This window comes from Scyliorhinus torazame, chromosome 3, assembly GCF_047496885.1.
Source record: "Scyliorhinus torazame isolate Kashiwa2021f chromosome 3, sScyTor2.1, whole genome shotgun sequence".
NCBI lineage: Eukaryota > Metazoa > Chordata > Chondrichthyes > Carcharhiniformes > Scyliorhinidae > Scyliorhinus > Scyliorhinus torazame.
The window spans coordinates 133,932,189-133,948,104 of NC_092709.1; the positions used below are offsets into that span (position 1 = coordinate 133,932,189).

At 44.3% G+C, this 15,916-nt stretch overlaps 1 protein-coding gene across 1 annotated transcript in view; it reads right to left on the reverse strand.

Moving 5' to 3' along the window:
* antxr2a (ANTXR cell adhesion molecule 2a) overlaps positions 1-15,916 on the reverse strand; it is a 303,927-nt gene that overhangs the window by 234,895 nt on the left and 53,116 nt on the right. The window contains exons 6-7 of the mRNA XM_072496233.1: positions 15,799-15,867; positions 12,685-12,765 (exon numbers count right to left, since the gene is read on the reverse strand). Coding sequence (XP_072352334.1) covers positions 12,685-12,765; positions 15,799-15,867 — 150 coding nt within the window. The remainder of the gene's footprint in view (positions 1-12,684; positions 12,766-15,798; positions 15,868-15,916) is intronic.

The following is a 15,916-nucleotide window of genomic DNA, read 5'->3' on the forward strand; positions in this document are numbered from 1 at the left end:
AGCTTTGTGGATAGCATCCAGACAACTGGATCTCATAGCTTAAGGTACGACAGGGAGTTGAATGAAAGAGGACAGCTTTCCGGTAGTTTAAAAAGGTAAAACATGAACCAATTGAGAGGATTCAGTTTCAAGTTTGTAAGTGTTGGGGATGATTCTCCAAAATGGAGCCCAAGTGTTCACGCCGTCGTGAACGCCATCGCGTTTCACGACGGCGCGAAACGGGCATGGGGATGACCGATTCTGTTCCCCACAGGGGGCCAGCACAGCACTGGGGCGGTTCATGCCGCTCCAGCCTCCCTTCCCGGCACCAAATGGGTGCCACGCCAACCCGCGCAGGCGCAGTTGGGCCGCACCAACATGCGCATGCGCGGGGAACTTCTTCAGTGCGCCGGCCCCGACTCAACATGGCGTCGGTGTTCAGGGGCCAGCTGCACCGGAAAGTAGGCCCCGGGGGGGGGGGTATGGATGGCGCCGGTGGGACGCTGACGTATCTGCGCGGCCACTCGGCCCATCTGGGCCGGAGAATCGGCGGCGCCAAATGCGGCGGCACAAATGGCAGTGATTCTCTGCACCTCGGAGAATCGCGCGCCGGCCTCAGGGCATCGTGGCGCGGTTGCGGCGATTCTCCGGCCCTGGGCTTGGAGAATCGCCCCCCTTGTTTTTCATTCATCCGTCCTGAATGGTCCTATTCGCTTGATCGTCAACTTGAAGTGTGCTATTCGCAGCCCTGTGATTTTGAAACATAGTTCAACAAAATTAGTTGGGGAATTTTATAATCCTCTATTTGGCGAGCGTCATTATTTGTTCTATGCAAGTCTGAATCTTTGTGGCGGTTCCAAGTGTTACACTTTTATATATATTTTGTATCCTTTTGATGTTGTGGAGACCTGTCACATTTTGAAAAATGGGGAAAGAACACATCTCGGTACAAAATAGATCCATGAAGTAAAGCAATTTAAAGGAAATGATTTTATGCTCTTAATTCGGAATTCGGCATCAGAGCTCTGGACCACTAAAAGTACTCTCAAAACCATTAAAACAAAGGTCTCGTCTCTTCACAGTGACCCATGGGTGCGAAACTCCCGGCCGCGTTAGGCTCTCACATGAGCCCACCACGGCCAGAGAATGTAGAGAAAGCCCTCCAGCGAGCATCCCGACAACCTCCGTGCCTCCCGGGACTCTCGGACTCCTCGCGCGACGTCAGATTAGGAAACCCGTCCCAAATGAGCAAGACTGAATGACACTCGCGGATGTAGGTCGTAAACCTACTTATGACCTACCTGCGCGGGATCCAACGGCCTCCTTCGATTTGCCGGCCTCCCCAGGGAGGATGCAATCAGTGCTGGCCCAAAAAAACGTGGACCAGACGGAATGGCATCCGGGGGGGTGTCCCGGGCCACCATAGGCCCCTAGGTGGTCAGGGTAAATGCAGGGTGGCTCCCTGGCCCTCCCCCGGAATGCAAGCAGCTTGGCACTGCCCAGCCAGCACTGCCAAAATGCCCTATGGCACTGCCAAGTCAGCAGGAACACTGCCTGGGTGCCAGGGTGACAGTGCTAGGGTGCCCGAGTGCCAGGGGGCAAGGGGGCCCATATCCATGAAATGAGGGTAGAGGTGGGGTTTGAAGGGTGGGAGAGTGCAGGGCAGGTGAGTAGGGGCCTCCGGGATGTTGGGGGTTGATGGATGGGGATCCTGGAAGGGAGAGGGTGCTGTAAGGAGGTCTGGGGGGCATGAATATGGGGGACCCCAGGGACCCCATAGCAGGGTGTCCTCACTTCGGGACTGTGGGGTAGTGCACATGTGTGGGGCGCGACTTTGCCCTTGGGTGGGAGGTGTGGGGGATCCACAAGCTCACTTAGAGATCGAGGCACCCTTTCAAAATGGCAGCCTGATCTCTGAGTTCAGCTTCCCAGGCTAAAAAAAATTCGAAGTGTGGCCTAAACCGGTGAGAAATTCCCAGGGCCCAGAAAAGTGACTAAGTGTCATTGACGAGCGGTGGGGAACTCACCAGCAGAGACGGGGGGAACCCCCTGAAAAACCCGTTGTCGTGTTGGGTGTTCCGATACACAAACGAACCAACACGGTTGTAGATGGTACAAGTCTGTTTTATTATTCTGTACAATAATAACTATTAACTTCTGGCTGTGGTTCGTACTCCACCAGCTAACCTGTTGTCCCAGCCCTAGCACTATCTTAGTGAGGCACTCAGCACATGGTCTATGTCTGAGTGGCACGCTGTGAGCTCTGTGCTCGGAGATATCTCCTGGTAGAATGAACGGGAACCGTGGTGTTCCCTGTTTTATAGTGTGTGTGCTCTCACTGGTGATTGGCTGCGATGTTGTGTGTGTGTTGGTTGGTCCCACTACCTGTCCATCAGTGTGTGTATGTGATTGCACCATGATATGTTAATGTGGATATCATGACATCCCCCCTTTTCACAAGAATATGTGCCTACATGGTAATAAATATTGGTGTGTACTGAGTGCAACTGAGTATGTGTGTGCAATATTTACAACATGTACATGAGGCTAAACTATATACATAGGAAGGTGTCAGGTAGGTCTCATAGTCGCTGGCGAGTTTCCAGACCTGGTATCATGTCGTGTTGGGTGTTCCGATACACAAACGAACCAACACGGTTGTAGATGGTACAACTCTGTTTTATTATTCTGTACAATAATAATTATTAACTACTGGCTGTGGTTCGTACTTTACCAGCTAACCTGTGGACCCAGCCCTAGCACTATCCTAGTGAGACACTCAGCACATGGTGTATATCTGTGTGGCACGCTGTGAGCTCTGTGCTCTGAGATATCTCCTGGTAGAATGAGTGGGAACTCTGGTGTTCCCTGTTTTATAGTGCATGTGCTCTCACTGGTGATTGGCTGTGATGTTGTGTGTGTGTTGGTTGGTCCCACTACCTGTCCATCAGTGTGTGCGTGATTGCACCATGATATGTTAATGTGGATATCATGACACCCGTCACAAATTAACTTGGAAATTTGTTGGGAGAATCAGGCCCTTAATATATGGACATTGGGAGGACTTGCCAAAGGTAGAAATTCCCCTGAATGTATTCATAGATCATTGCAGTTTAGAAATCTGAACCATCGCATAGACACAGCTGCTGAATCAGCATGGTTGCCAAAAGAACACAGAAACTGAACATTTATAATCTTCAAGGATGAGCTTGGACTTCCTGCCAGCATCACAAGTTATGCTTGCTTCCGCTTCAGATATTACGTTTTGCTCAGCTCGCTGCATCATGAATAGGTGTCAATACTTTATACCTTGAAGTTGGAAACCCTCTTTTCACATCGGTGATCTAAACAATCACATTCTTTTACAAAAGGCAAAAATGTTTTGTACTTGGAATTGGTTAAAAGATGTAGATATTATTTCAGTGTTGTAATTTGTCAATTAGAAGGATAGTCGGAGGCTTCAGAAACATAACAAGAGCGCATTCATAATTGCTTCTTATATTTTGCATTTCTTAAGCATTAAATGATGCAACATTTAATAAGGATACAAAATATGCATAAAATCCAAGTGGAATGTATTGAAACGGTCCTCACGAATAGGACCAGAAATGCTTGGATTCTGGGCTTCAAAATTATTGACAATAATGACTGATATAAAAATATACTCTTACAGATAATGTGATATCCGCTTAGCACTATTTCACTTCCCTCCTCCATATCACCTGCTTCTTCGCTAATCACAAATGTGCACCACATTATTACATTACCCCACTCTCACCTGCGAATGCTCTCTTCACAACAAGCGCAAACAGCACGTTGCTTTTACCTGGTGACAACCACAAAGAATTTTACACCACTGCTTACTATGGTCATGTTTCATTCTGGGGCCAATTACACGTGACTGCCCACATCCTACTCACGACTTGATCCTTCTCCAGCATACACGTTATGTGAAACTGTCTCACACAGTTCAACAAAGGCAGGCAAACAAACTCATAGAATCATTGGGTCTCTAGTGTAGACGGAAGCCATTCAGCCCATTGAGTCTGCACCAGCCATCTGAAGGAGCACCCTAGCTAAGCCCACTGCCCCGCTCTATCCCCATAACCCTACCTATTTTATCATGGCAAATCCACTTAACCGGCACATCTGTGGACTGTGGGAGAAAACCAGAGCACCCAGAGGAATCCCACGCGGACACTGGGGGAATGTGCAAACTCCACAGAGTCACCCAGGCCAGAATTGAACCCGGGTCCCTGGTGCTGTGAGGCAGCAGTGCTCACCACTGTGCCTCCCCATACCCTCATTTTTGCAGAAGAGGTCTCACAACTCAACAGGCTCATCCAAGTGGAAGAAATAGTCATGCAGTGGGAAGATTAAGGAGCAGTGGCAATGATGACACTGGGTGCCACACTAAATAGGGTCCTGCCATATTTTTTCCTCTTTCTCAATCACACACAGATGCAGCACGGGAAGCTGGTACTGTATATTGTTTCTAATCAGCTGCTGCCTCCTAACTTTCGGTACCAATCTGACTCTTACCCCTCTAACCTTTTACCAGGTCCATCTGAAGACCTGGGCCCTTCAGACCATGAGAAGGATATTCGCTATCAAAGACCAGTTCAGAAATAGACATTGAAGGCAGGATAGATGATGAAGAAACAGGGTTTGAACATGGTGATTCTCAGAGCATGAGAAAGCAGCAGCAGGGATTTATGAATAGACACGTGTAGAGCAAACTCAGCTTTCTGCTGTACTTATGAGGTCAGGTTTAAAAATTAAAACTGCATGAGGTACCCCAACGCCTGCCCAGAGGCAACTGGCAATTTGATGTTGTGTACTATAATGTCTGCGCGCATTGCTTCAACAGTCCAATTGCATACTATATGGCTCCAGTGCGGGTTTTCTCAAATGGAGTCTATAACAGACTTATCATGTGGCTGCGAGTGCTTCCTAGCATGGTTAGCCCATGAATGGATGACATGTTAGTGAGAGGTGTGTTTAGTACGAGCAAGGAGAGGAGTATGGCCACAATGTGTGCGGTGCATAGTGAGCTAGTTGGCGAGTGGTGCAAGTAATTAAATCATTTGGAAGTAAATACCTTAATAAATAGGTATCCAAAAGTATTATTCAAGCACTCAAATCAAGCAGCCATCTAATATTAAGGATGTTATATATTAGAACTTAGACAGGGGATCTGTGATTCCTAATAATTCCATCTGGACCAGGGTCTGTTACCATCAGGTGAGAAGTAGACAAATGGTTCCTCTCTCTTTCCATCCCCTGGGTGACCGCAACATGTGATTTTTTTAAAATGAGTACACTTGCCAATTAAGTATTTAACTATTGAAGTGCTGTGACTGTACAAGACATGCATAGACAGGTTTTTCTGCAAGTTTAAAATAAAGGAAATAGTATATATTACGCTTAACACCCGATCTAAATTGAAGAGATGGCACAGGCATGGAGGTTATAAAGTGGAAAGGTAGGTTAATTTGTCAAAGAGGATAAAACAAGTCAAGTGTATCCAGATCCTGTAGACTGACGACTTGGACTGTTCCAGACGGATAGCCTTTCCGGATTCTGCGTGAGACAATTTAGAGATGTTGACTAATGATTTCTGTCCATTATTCTGGAGTTAGCAGCTGCTGGACTGATATTTAAAATGCTGCCTGCAGCTTGTGGCCAAGCAAAGAACAGGCAGGGCACACACTTGCAAGGTGGCTGGAGAGAGAGAGCGGACAAACTCAGGGCCTTTAAGCAGTTTCCTGGAACACTAAGTTGGTTCGCTTGCTCATCGCATAATTTCCTCTCACAAACTGTCCAGTTTCCAAACATGGTCATAGCAAGCTAATTCCAGGTCCACTTTATCAAAATGATTAGAGTATGGTCAGTGAAGTTCCCTGCTCAGTTGGTGTTCATCGTCCAAAGCGACTAAGTCTAATGGCTTGGTCTACACCCAGATGAATGCAGAGATCAATTCTGGATGTTTGATTCAGTAGATGGGTCATTTACACTCTTTTAAGTTGATTTTCTCAGGTGGGCTACTTCTAGACAGCCTTGCATCTTGCTGATGGTCTTGTAATTTGTGGAGTGCAGCAATGGTATTCAACCATCTTACGTCTGCTTACGTCATGCTGATGTTCAGACTTCTGAAACTGGTGACTTCAACCCATTCAATAAATAAAGTCATTTTCCATATTTTAACAAGACCCTTGTTAAAGACCCATTTGACCATCAAGCTTCAGAATCACTGCTCCAGTGGCAACAGTTCTGTCTATTTAGTAGTCAAGGATGGATTCTTGTGGAGATAACATATGCTAGATGTAAAGGAGATAGTTCTGGTCTCCAAGCAGCAAGGTACTGAATTGTTGAGCTGGATCAAAGAGTGGAGTAACAGTGGTTTGATACAGTTCTGTAGGCAGCATTGCAATTAACAAGAAACAAGCTACAGATGTGCACAATGTGGTGGTGATTCACTGCTCATAAAGGCTGCTGACTCATTTAGCCGTGTTGTAAGAGCTACATGAGATGGCAATGACAATGTTGTGACTAGCCTTCTTTCTTTATTTATTCCAAGAATATGGATAATATTGGGATAGTTCCCTAAGAAGGTAACGGTGGACCTTCTCCTTGAACTGTTGCAATCCTTGCAGCAATGGTAATTTCACAGTGGTGTGATAGAGGGAATTGCAGAATATGGACCCAGTGGCAATAAAGGCACAGCAATAGATATCCTCCATCTGTGCAAAAAGAGTCGGATATGGCAAAATAAACCAATAATAAATAACAGAGAAACTATTGCAGAAGCAAAAAATGTAGGAAGAGCAATAATGTTAAGTCCAAAAAAAACGTAATCAATAACCTGTCAGAACCACATGTACAGCACAGATTGAGGCTATTCTGCTCAATGAGGCGGCACCATTCTCAAAGAGCAAAACAATAAAACAAAATGGCCAGAGTCAGAAAACTCCAATTGCATCTCGGCAAAAACTGGGCCCAACCATTTTTTAAAACATTCCCGGATACCCTCCATCACACTCCTGTCTGCAGCATTTCACACTGAAAGCTAAAGCAAACTAAACTTTACATGTTTCCAAATCTGTTCCCTTAAACGAGGTTGTTTAACCAGCTCACAAGAGCAATCTTAAAACCACATATCATTAATGAATGCCCCAGGGAAATGTTAAATGTAAAGTTAGATGCAATTATGTACAAAATGAGTTTGATCTCACTCTTCCTCGTTGCTCGCCTTGTTTTTTGTATTTGTGTATTCTATCTGTTTGTGGTCAAACTGCTCTGAGGTTTTCACTGTGTTGTTTTCAACTTTGGTTCACTTGTGGTTGTTAGGCTTTACATTCTTATACTTCTTTCTACCTCTGAGTCTGTTACCATGCATTTGCCTGCATGCGTGCCATGGTTTAGTGAATTCTTCGCTTTTCAGTTGCGGCATATCCAGTGGCCGATGGAGAATTAAGGTCAGAACTGGGAGTAGAAGCTCCGGGAGCGACGGGGCGACAATAAAGAGACACAAATGTGTGTGTTAAATAAGACAAGTGTCATACACCGTCTCAATGACCAAAAACAACATCCCTCATTGAGCACGGTTAGCAACCAATTTCCTGACCTGACCACATCTCACCCCACCCAACCACTGACCTTGTATTGCAACCACCTCCATGAACATGAACCTGAAATCCAAAGACCAATCCCAAATCACTACCTTCAATCCTCAACAAGCACAAGCCAATCCCCATCATAATCAAGATAGTTTTGCGGGGAATGAATTGAAAATCCCATTCCCTGCTGATCTCAAGTCACAACCTTTTGACCTCCATCTGTCCACTCCCATTCTCCCCTTCCTCTCTGCTCCTTGCTGCACCCCACATTCCTCACACTCTCCCTCCCTCCTTCATCTCTTTCAATCATTCTCTTAACTTCTCTTCCTGCTCAAACTGAATATTCCACTTGATCTTTGCTAACTGTCTACAATGCCACAGAAGATTAACAGACGGACAGAATCCCCACAGTGCAGAATGAGGCCATTTGGCCCATCGAGTCAGGCCCAACCCTCTGATAGATCACCTCACCTAGGCCCAATCCCCCACCCTATTCCGGTCGAGCACCCCACCTAGGAGCAATGTCGCATGGCCAATCCACCTAACCTGCACATCTTTGGACTGTGGGAGGAAACCGGAGCACCCGGAGGAAACCCACGCAGACACAGAGAGAACACAAACTCCACACGGACAAATCAGATTGATCAACATGATAATTATGTAACTTCCCATCCACCTGAAATCATATGGTCCACTGCATCCTAAAAATAATAAAGATTTGACAGTTTCAAAAATAAGTACATGATCTACAGAGGGGAGAATTCAGAGTTCTTCAGAAGAGAACTTGCCCCCAATTGACTTCAATCAAATGTAAACACAATGGCCTGGATTTGTGTCCTCCGGTTGGGTGCTGTAGCCACCTGGGTTGGCCACTTCCCGACTTAAAATGGTGGTCCGCAAAGACTACAGGGCAATTCAGCCAACACAGGCAAAAATTAGCAAGTTCAGAAATGCTGTGTATTAGAACTTGCAAAAGCCCATTAGCACTGAAACTCACAGCCATCTGCATACTAATGAGCGATCCCCGGGAACAATCGAAACATTTAAGGTGAATAAGGCCAAGCCAGACTCCTCGGCGCCAGCAGGAGCCAAGACAAAGGAAGGCCAACGGACACTCAGGGACCGCCCAGGGATCAGGGAACAACTCCAGTATTGGAGAAATCGATCGAAGTGATCGGAACGCAGTCCAATCACTTGGAACCAGATACGGGGTCCGCCCCGAAGGGGCGTGAAGCCCCTGGGGACTATAATGTAAAGCCCCCAAGTTCAAATCGATCTTCTTGGCAGGGTCACTCAGCAGCGAATCAACCCTTGAGGGTGAACTGCCCAAGCTGCCGCATAAACCAAGTAAGTCTCCAGTCAACGCACGCTACAGATAGGCGCTCCTAGCTACCAGTCCATACCAGCTTTTGAATCCTGCACACTCAGATCGAACGAAAGGCCATTTGTTCCCCTGACCTGGTGGGCCAATTCCGAAGCTAAGTATAGACCATTTAGTGATAGAGAATAGTCTAGAAAGTAGAGTTTATGCATGAGTAGTGATTTACTGTGTATAATAAATGTGTTTTGATTTGAATCTTACTAATTGGTGTGTTGAGTTATTGATCAGTACTTGAACTTGAACCTCGTGGCGGTATCATAAAGATACCTGGCGACTCTAGAACAAAGGTTATAGAAACAGAGCAAATTCAGTAAAGACCCAACGGGCAACGAATTAAGAGCCAACCAAAGTTAGCAACAGTGCGCAGAGTTGGGAAAATTCCCAGGTCTGCAAATCCAACTTTTAAAAATGGCTGCCCGGATGCTGGATTTTCAGTCTGGTGAGGCAGGCTATATCAGGAGTCAAGGCAGCCAACTCAGAAATAATGAGGAAGGTGCCAGGTACGGAGCCAACATAAGCCCCTGAATGCCCACATCCCCTCATACCATTCCTGCCAACCCATGCCCTTGTACATTCCGTGTCCTCTCTTACCTACCAGGCTAACCTATTCCCATGTACCCACCCTTTATAGCACCTATTCCAACTCAGAGACAGCCCATGCCCCTACCCTTTGCCCTGATGTTAGCCATGCCAACTCACCCAGTATCCACCATGGACAGACCTAAGAATCTATCCATAAATAAGATGAAACTTCTGCTGAATAAAGAGCCTATTGCGGATTTTACTATATTTGAAAAAGCACTCATTCATAAAAAAACATTTATTATATTTATAGCCCTTCAACTACATAAAGCCTTGCAACAATAAACATTTCATTCAAATGCACAATCTCTTATAACAATAAGCACTGAAATTCAAAGCCTCACTTCAACCATTTGTAAGGTGAAGGTAAAGTTGCCATAATCCCAGATGACCATCTGCTGCTTTCCCCTTTGAGGGGGAGCTGACTGGTGGTGATTTAGCTTGAGGATCACCACACCTCAGCTAAATTGAGAAGGTGAGGCCTTCATGTAACTTTTAACCAAATTATGAAATGACAGACATTCTATTATGATAATAGATGGTTGTGAAATCAGTCATGCAGCACCAGTCCAGTAATATAAACCCTCAGGTTTATGTCAACAAACAGAGCCAAATAGCAGACAATGATTTTTGTTTAATGCACCAGACAGTTTTTTCTTTATATATTCAACATTTAAAGGGCAGGACTTTTAAATTCTGGACAGCTTGACAGCTCCCGTTGAAAGGTCCACATGACAGCTACTTTTCACAGGTGATAAGCAATCCATGTCCACATACAGAACATTCAGAACAACATTGAGGCTTGAGATGGTAAGTGGTAAGTAACATTTGTGCCAAAGAAGTGCCAGGGAATAATAATCTCCAACAAGAGAAAATCTAACCATCTCCCGTTGATATTCAATGGCATTCACTGAATACCCTACTATCAACATTCTGGGGGAGATAGGGGGTTACCATAGACCAGAATGTCAACTGGACCAGTCAGATAAATACTGCAACTACAAGAGCAGGTCAGAGGGGCTGGTTTAGCACACTGGGCTAAATAGCTGGCTTTTAAAGCAGACCAAGGCAGGCCAGTAGCACGGTTCAATTCCCGTACCAGCCTCCCCGAACAGGCGCCGAAATGTGGCGACCAGGGGCTTTTCAGAGTAACTTCATTGAAGCCTACATGTGACAATAAGCAATTTTCATTTTCATTTTTCAGAGGCTAGGAGTCCAGCAGCGAGTAACTAACCTCCTGACTCCCTACATCCTGTTCACCATCTACAAGGCACAAGTCAGGAGTATGATGGAATAGTCCCCACTTGCCTGGATGAGTGCAGCTCCAGTAAAACTCAAGAGGCTCAACATCATCCAGGACAATGCAACCCACTTGATTGGCACCACCAACACATAGCAGCAGCAGCAGTGCGTACCGGAATAAGATGCACTGCAGGAACTCACCAAGGTTCCTTTAGGCAGCACCTTCTAAACCCATGGCCTCTACCACCTAGAAGGACAAGCGCAGCAGATGCATGGGAACACCAGCACCTGGAGGTTCACCTCCAAGCCAAACGCCATCCTGGAAATATAACAACAGTGTCACTAGGTCAAAATCCTGGGACTCCCTTCCGAACAGCACAATGGGTGTACCCTCACGACATGGACTGCAGCAGTTCAAGAAGGTGGCTCACCACCACCTTCTCAAGGGCAATAGGGATGGACTAGCCAGAAACACTTACCTCCCATGAAAGGATTAAATAAAAGTTCCAATGAACTTGACAGTTATTAGGTTTATGAACACTCATGCCTACTTGTAACAATTCCAAAGAGCACTTGCCCTCCCCAAAGGGCACATGACCCGTTCCAAAGATGTCTGAGGACTATATTCAATGATGTACTTTGGCTATCCATAGAAATGCACAAAGTTGAGACATGCTCTTACCAGGTCTACTCTGCATACTTCAGATTTCACACTCCAAAGATACAAAATTCCACCTTCAGTAGTGATTTAAATGGTCAGTGTACCCCAAACGCGCAAAACAAGAACCATCTCCACGAAAAGGGAAAGTACCGCCTTTGGTGGGATGTGACTCATGATTTTCAGGCACATTTTTGGCAGGAGGAGAGGCTCCCCACTGTGGCAAAAATCTGGGCCAATTTTTCTTCTGACTTTAGGTCAACGGATGTCAAACGAAAAAGAACAATTCCATGATCTCAATCTTGTTGATAAAAAACGAAAGCCTAACTATATACACAGATCCACGAGTATCCATTTTCCACCACCATTGTATTTCTTAGCATTTTCTCTCCCTAAGTGCTGGAGGCGGTAGAAGGAAGAAGCCTTTGTGAATTTTGCCTTCTCTCAGGACAGCAATACCAGAGAGATCTCTGAAGTCTCCTAAGATGTCTTTTATTCTCAAGTTCATCTGTCAGATGAGACATTAAATTGATGTCCTATCCGCCCCCTCAGCTGGATGTAAAATATCCCATGGCACTGCTTTTAAAGAAAAGCAGGGGAATTTTTCCTTTTGCCCAGGTCAATATTGATCCCTCACCCAACCATCACTAAAATAAATGAACTATCTTAATCACGTGGTATTTTCTCAGCCCTTGCTGCTTGCATATTTGCTGCTGAGTGTTCTAAATTATAAGTGCCCACACTTTAAAAGGTTTACCATGCTCACATTCCACCCTTTCTTTTCACACCACTGCTGAGGTTAAAATTCCGTGAAGCATCTTTCACTTGATATTTAATGATTCCATCTTAAATTCTCTCTGCTTTACACAGCTTCAAACCATTTAATGTCACAAAACTCCTTGCTTACCTAACCTCAACCTCAAGCACCATTAGCCAATGTTGTAAAATCCATACCTGTCTCTTGGTCTCACCTTCACAACAAGGCACCGACCACAGAATCAGTGCCATTTATATATTTTCTCTGAAGGTGGTAAATTCTTTTCCACAATAGCCAACATGTGTTCCAAATATGCATTGACTCTTAGAGGCAAGCAAAATAAACAATAACAAACTGCATTCCTTAGTTGTAAAGTAATTTGCTATGTGTACTTTTTTTTTAGACCTGATCAAGAGCATTTGATGCACTTCATTAAGCTAGGAATGAGAAACCAAATGATACTCACCAAATCAATTATCCCTTTCAGAGCCTGAAATCCTCCGTTAACCGGGAAGACGTGATTCGGGGAATCTGCAACTTTTTCCAGCTTTTCAAAGCAAAAGTATTTAATTTTAAAAAGCAGTTTAATGCAGGATTTCCAGCCTTCAGGCACGGGAGTGCATCTTATTTAACAATGAAATTCATTATTCACCCAGTTGGCATAAAAAGCACAATTTTTATATCAATACAATCAATGAGCCAGATTTTACAACACTTTGGTTGTATAGTACTTCCGCTTGTTAAATGGAATCTATACAAGAAATCCAATTAGTGATCTAATGATTAATCTCATCATAATTGTAGTCTAGAACATTTCCACTGAGAAAATGTACAATTATGCTCTTTTGAAGAGAATGAGGCACAGTAGGAAATACATTTTGTGAAAAACTTCAAAGACATATTCTCACATAAATTCGGTACAGATCCAGACCGCACAATTACTATGATGTAAGCCAAATGTCAGTATAATTTACCCATCAATTCTAACTTTGCCACCTGGCATCCTCTGCTTTCATTTTCTGAATTAGACCTATACTGTGGTTGACCATTAAAATGCATATGGAAGCTAAATTTAGCACAGAACCAACTCTTTAGTTTGTAATTTAATTATGCCCTTATTTTAACCTAGTTTTTTCACCATTCCATTCATCGTACAATTGACACCGTCTTCCAATTAATTTTTCCCACTTCCAAAAATATCAGCTTCACACTGAAAATTGATTTGGTAGAGCCATAGTCATTGTGCAATTGTTGATTTCTCTATGGGTTTTCATCTGCAAGAAAGTAAGCTGCTTCACTCTTCAAAAGTTAATTAGATTTTATGTCCTTTCACAGATTTCTATTGAATGATGCTTTTTTCAAGCCATGATGTGCACAATGTGGGGACATGTAAAATTGCCCCTTTAAATCTCACAAGGGAGATAACCTGATAACTCATGACTGGCAAGGTTATGAGTGAGTTATACCTAGCACTGCAAGCAAGAGACAAGGATTTCCCATAGCTCCTCATTATAGTATTCTGTTTACACCACATTCTTCTTCTTCTCCACGTAGCATCCCCAATTAGTCAAAGGTTGTCAAACGATGTCTTCATCTATGATTTTCACTGCAGGACAAGGAGGCAGACCCAAATTTCTTGAATTAGAAATTTACCGGCTCACTGGACCCACCTTGGTAAGAAGGATCCAGAATTGTGCGATTTTTTTTTGCTCTGGGAGAGGTCCTGGAGCTCATGTGGGTAGAGCCAGGCACGACAACTCCAGAAACAGAGCATGGGAGGCCACAGTGATGGGCAATTGTGGAGGCAGGTCGGTTAGATGGCTAGCTTCGGTCTCTGGAACTTTGTCCTTGTTTTTTCAGAAACTGTTAGGCACTCTAGCCCTTACCCATCACATCCCTTCACCACCCCATGCCCCCTCACCCTCCATGCCAACTCAATGCCAGCTTAGGCATTCTACCCAACCCATGACCTCTGTATCATCCATGAGCAAAGCTCAGGAGCCATGTGGAAATGAAAACAATTAACTGCTAACTTCTCAATACAGTTGTCACTCATACCTACTTGCTAGTGAAAAAACCCATTCAAAGCTATTATTTCTCAAGTGATTAATCTCTTATAAAAACAAACTTCTGTCTAGATCCCCCATCAAAGACAGCTCATCCTTTACTAGCCTGGCAAATAAACTGTGAGTTCAGAATCCCCTGCTGAGATAACTGTTTTTTTTAAAACTCAGCCAAGCTATCATAATAACATAATAAAAGCCTTGTGGAAATGTTAACAAAGCACATTATTGAAAGCACATAACCAGGTGCTACTTGTTTCCTCCCCTCGAGCCTGCAGAGATGTCCTGTCAATTGAAGCATTTCAGAAGAGGCTAATTTTTAAACTCACAATGACAGTTGGAGCTTTTTATTTACATTTAAAGAGCAGATGATTTAAAAACCTTTAGATCATGGCAGTTGTCGAGACCTTGGCCAGATTCTTCGGGCATTGGGATTCTCTGTTCCTGCTGACAACACTTCCCTGCCTATGGGTTTCCAGGCAGGGTGAGGTGGCTTCAATGGGAAATCCCATTGACAAGTGGCGGGAGTAGAGAATCCTGCTGCCAGCGAACGGCGCACCTCCGAGAAACACATGGCTGGAGGACTGGCGATTCCAGCCCTTATCTACCCTTCATGCATGTTTCTATCTACTCCATCAATTTCTGACTCCCACACTGCTGGTTAATATCTTTGCAGCAGGCAAGAAATATTCCATCTGATCTCTACAATGAGTTTAAATGATCCCGGTGAGTTTGGATTTCCCTCCTGTGAATCACACCTGACCCCTTTTCCCCGACCAGTATAAATTGGATTGTCAGAAATAGGTGCAGGACTTCTGCATCCGGGACCCACCTACCTTTTTTAAGGATCTACGGAATCTTTCCAACTCATGAAAATCCTAACAAAGAGTGAGTTAGGCTGCAGTAAATGCAAATGTAGAAATATTATATGTTTGGCCATAATATGAATCAAAAGTATGAAAAACAAAATAGATTAGACAGAGTTTTTAACAATCTAAGAATTAATCCAATAACTGGACGTATTCCAATTTAATATAAAGGTACCGAATAAGTGATGGACAGCTAACCAATGCAATGGTGTCACACATAAACCTGACATGGATATTAACTGACGTTCCCTCTTCGTCACTAGATCAAAGTCCTGGAACTCCGAACCCAAAAGCAGTGCGGGACTGCCTTCACGATATGGACCACAGCAGTTCACAAAAAAGTTCCACCACCAGTTTCTGAAGGACATCAAGGGAACACCAATAAATGTTAGCCTTGCCTGCCATTCCAGGTCCCAAGAAGTGATGGCACAAAGCTACCTTATTCTGTTTTCAGAATTAAAATGCAGTCAGACCTTGTAATGAGGCCTCATGGACATCCTGAAACAGTGAGATAAGTGAATTAAACCACTCCTAACTCATGATGTCTTTGATGGGGTTTCTGGGGCCTGACTCAACATAAAGTCTGTTGGATCACTCACTAGATGCAGCCTGAATATCAGCCAATAGCATTTTGTTAAAAAGGCCTACCTGCTGTTCCTTAAAGTCTTTGACTCCAACACAATAAATAACTGCCCCTAGTTTTCTTGCGTCGTCAGCCTGTAATGAAATTCAAAATAAATTAGCTTCGGCCAAAGAAAATACATGC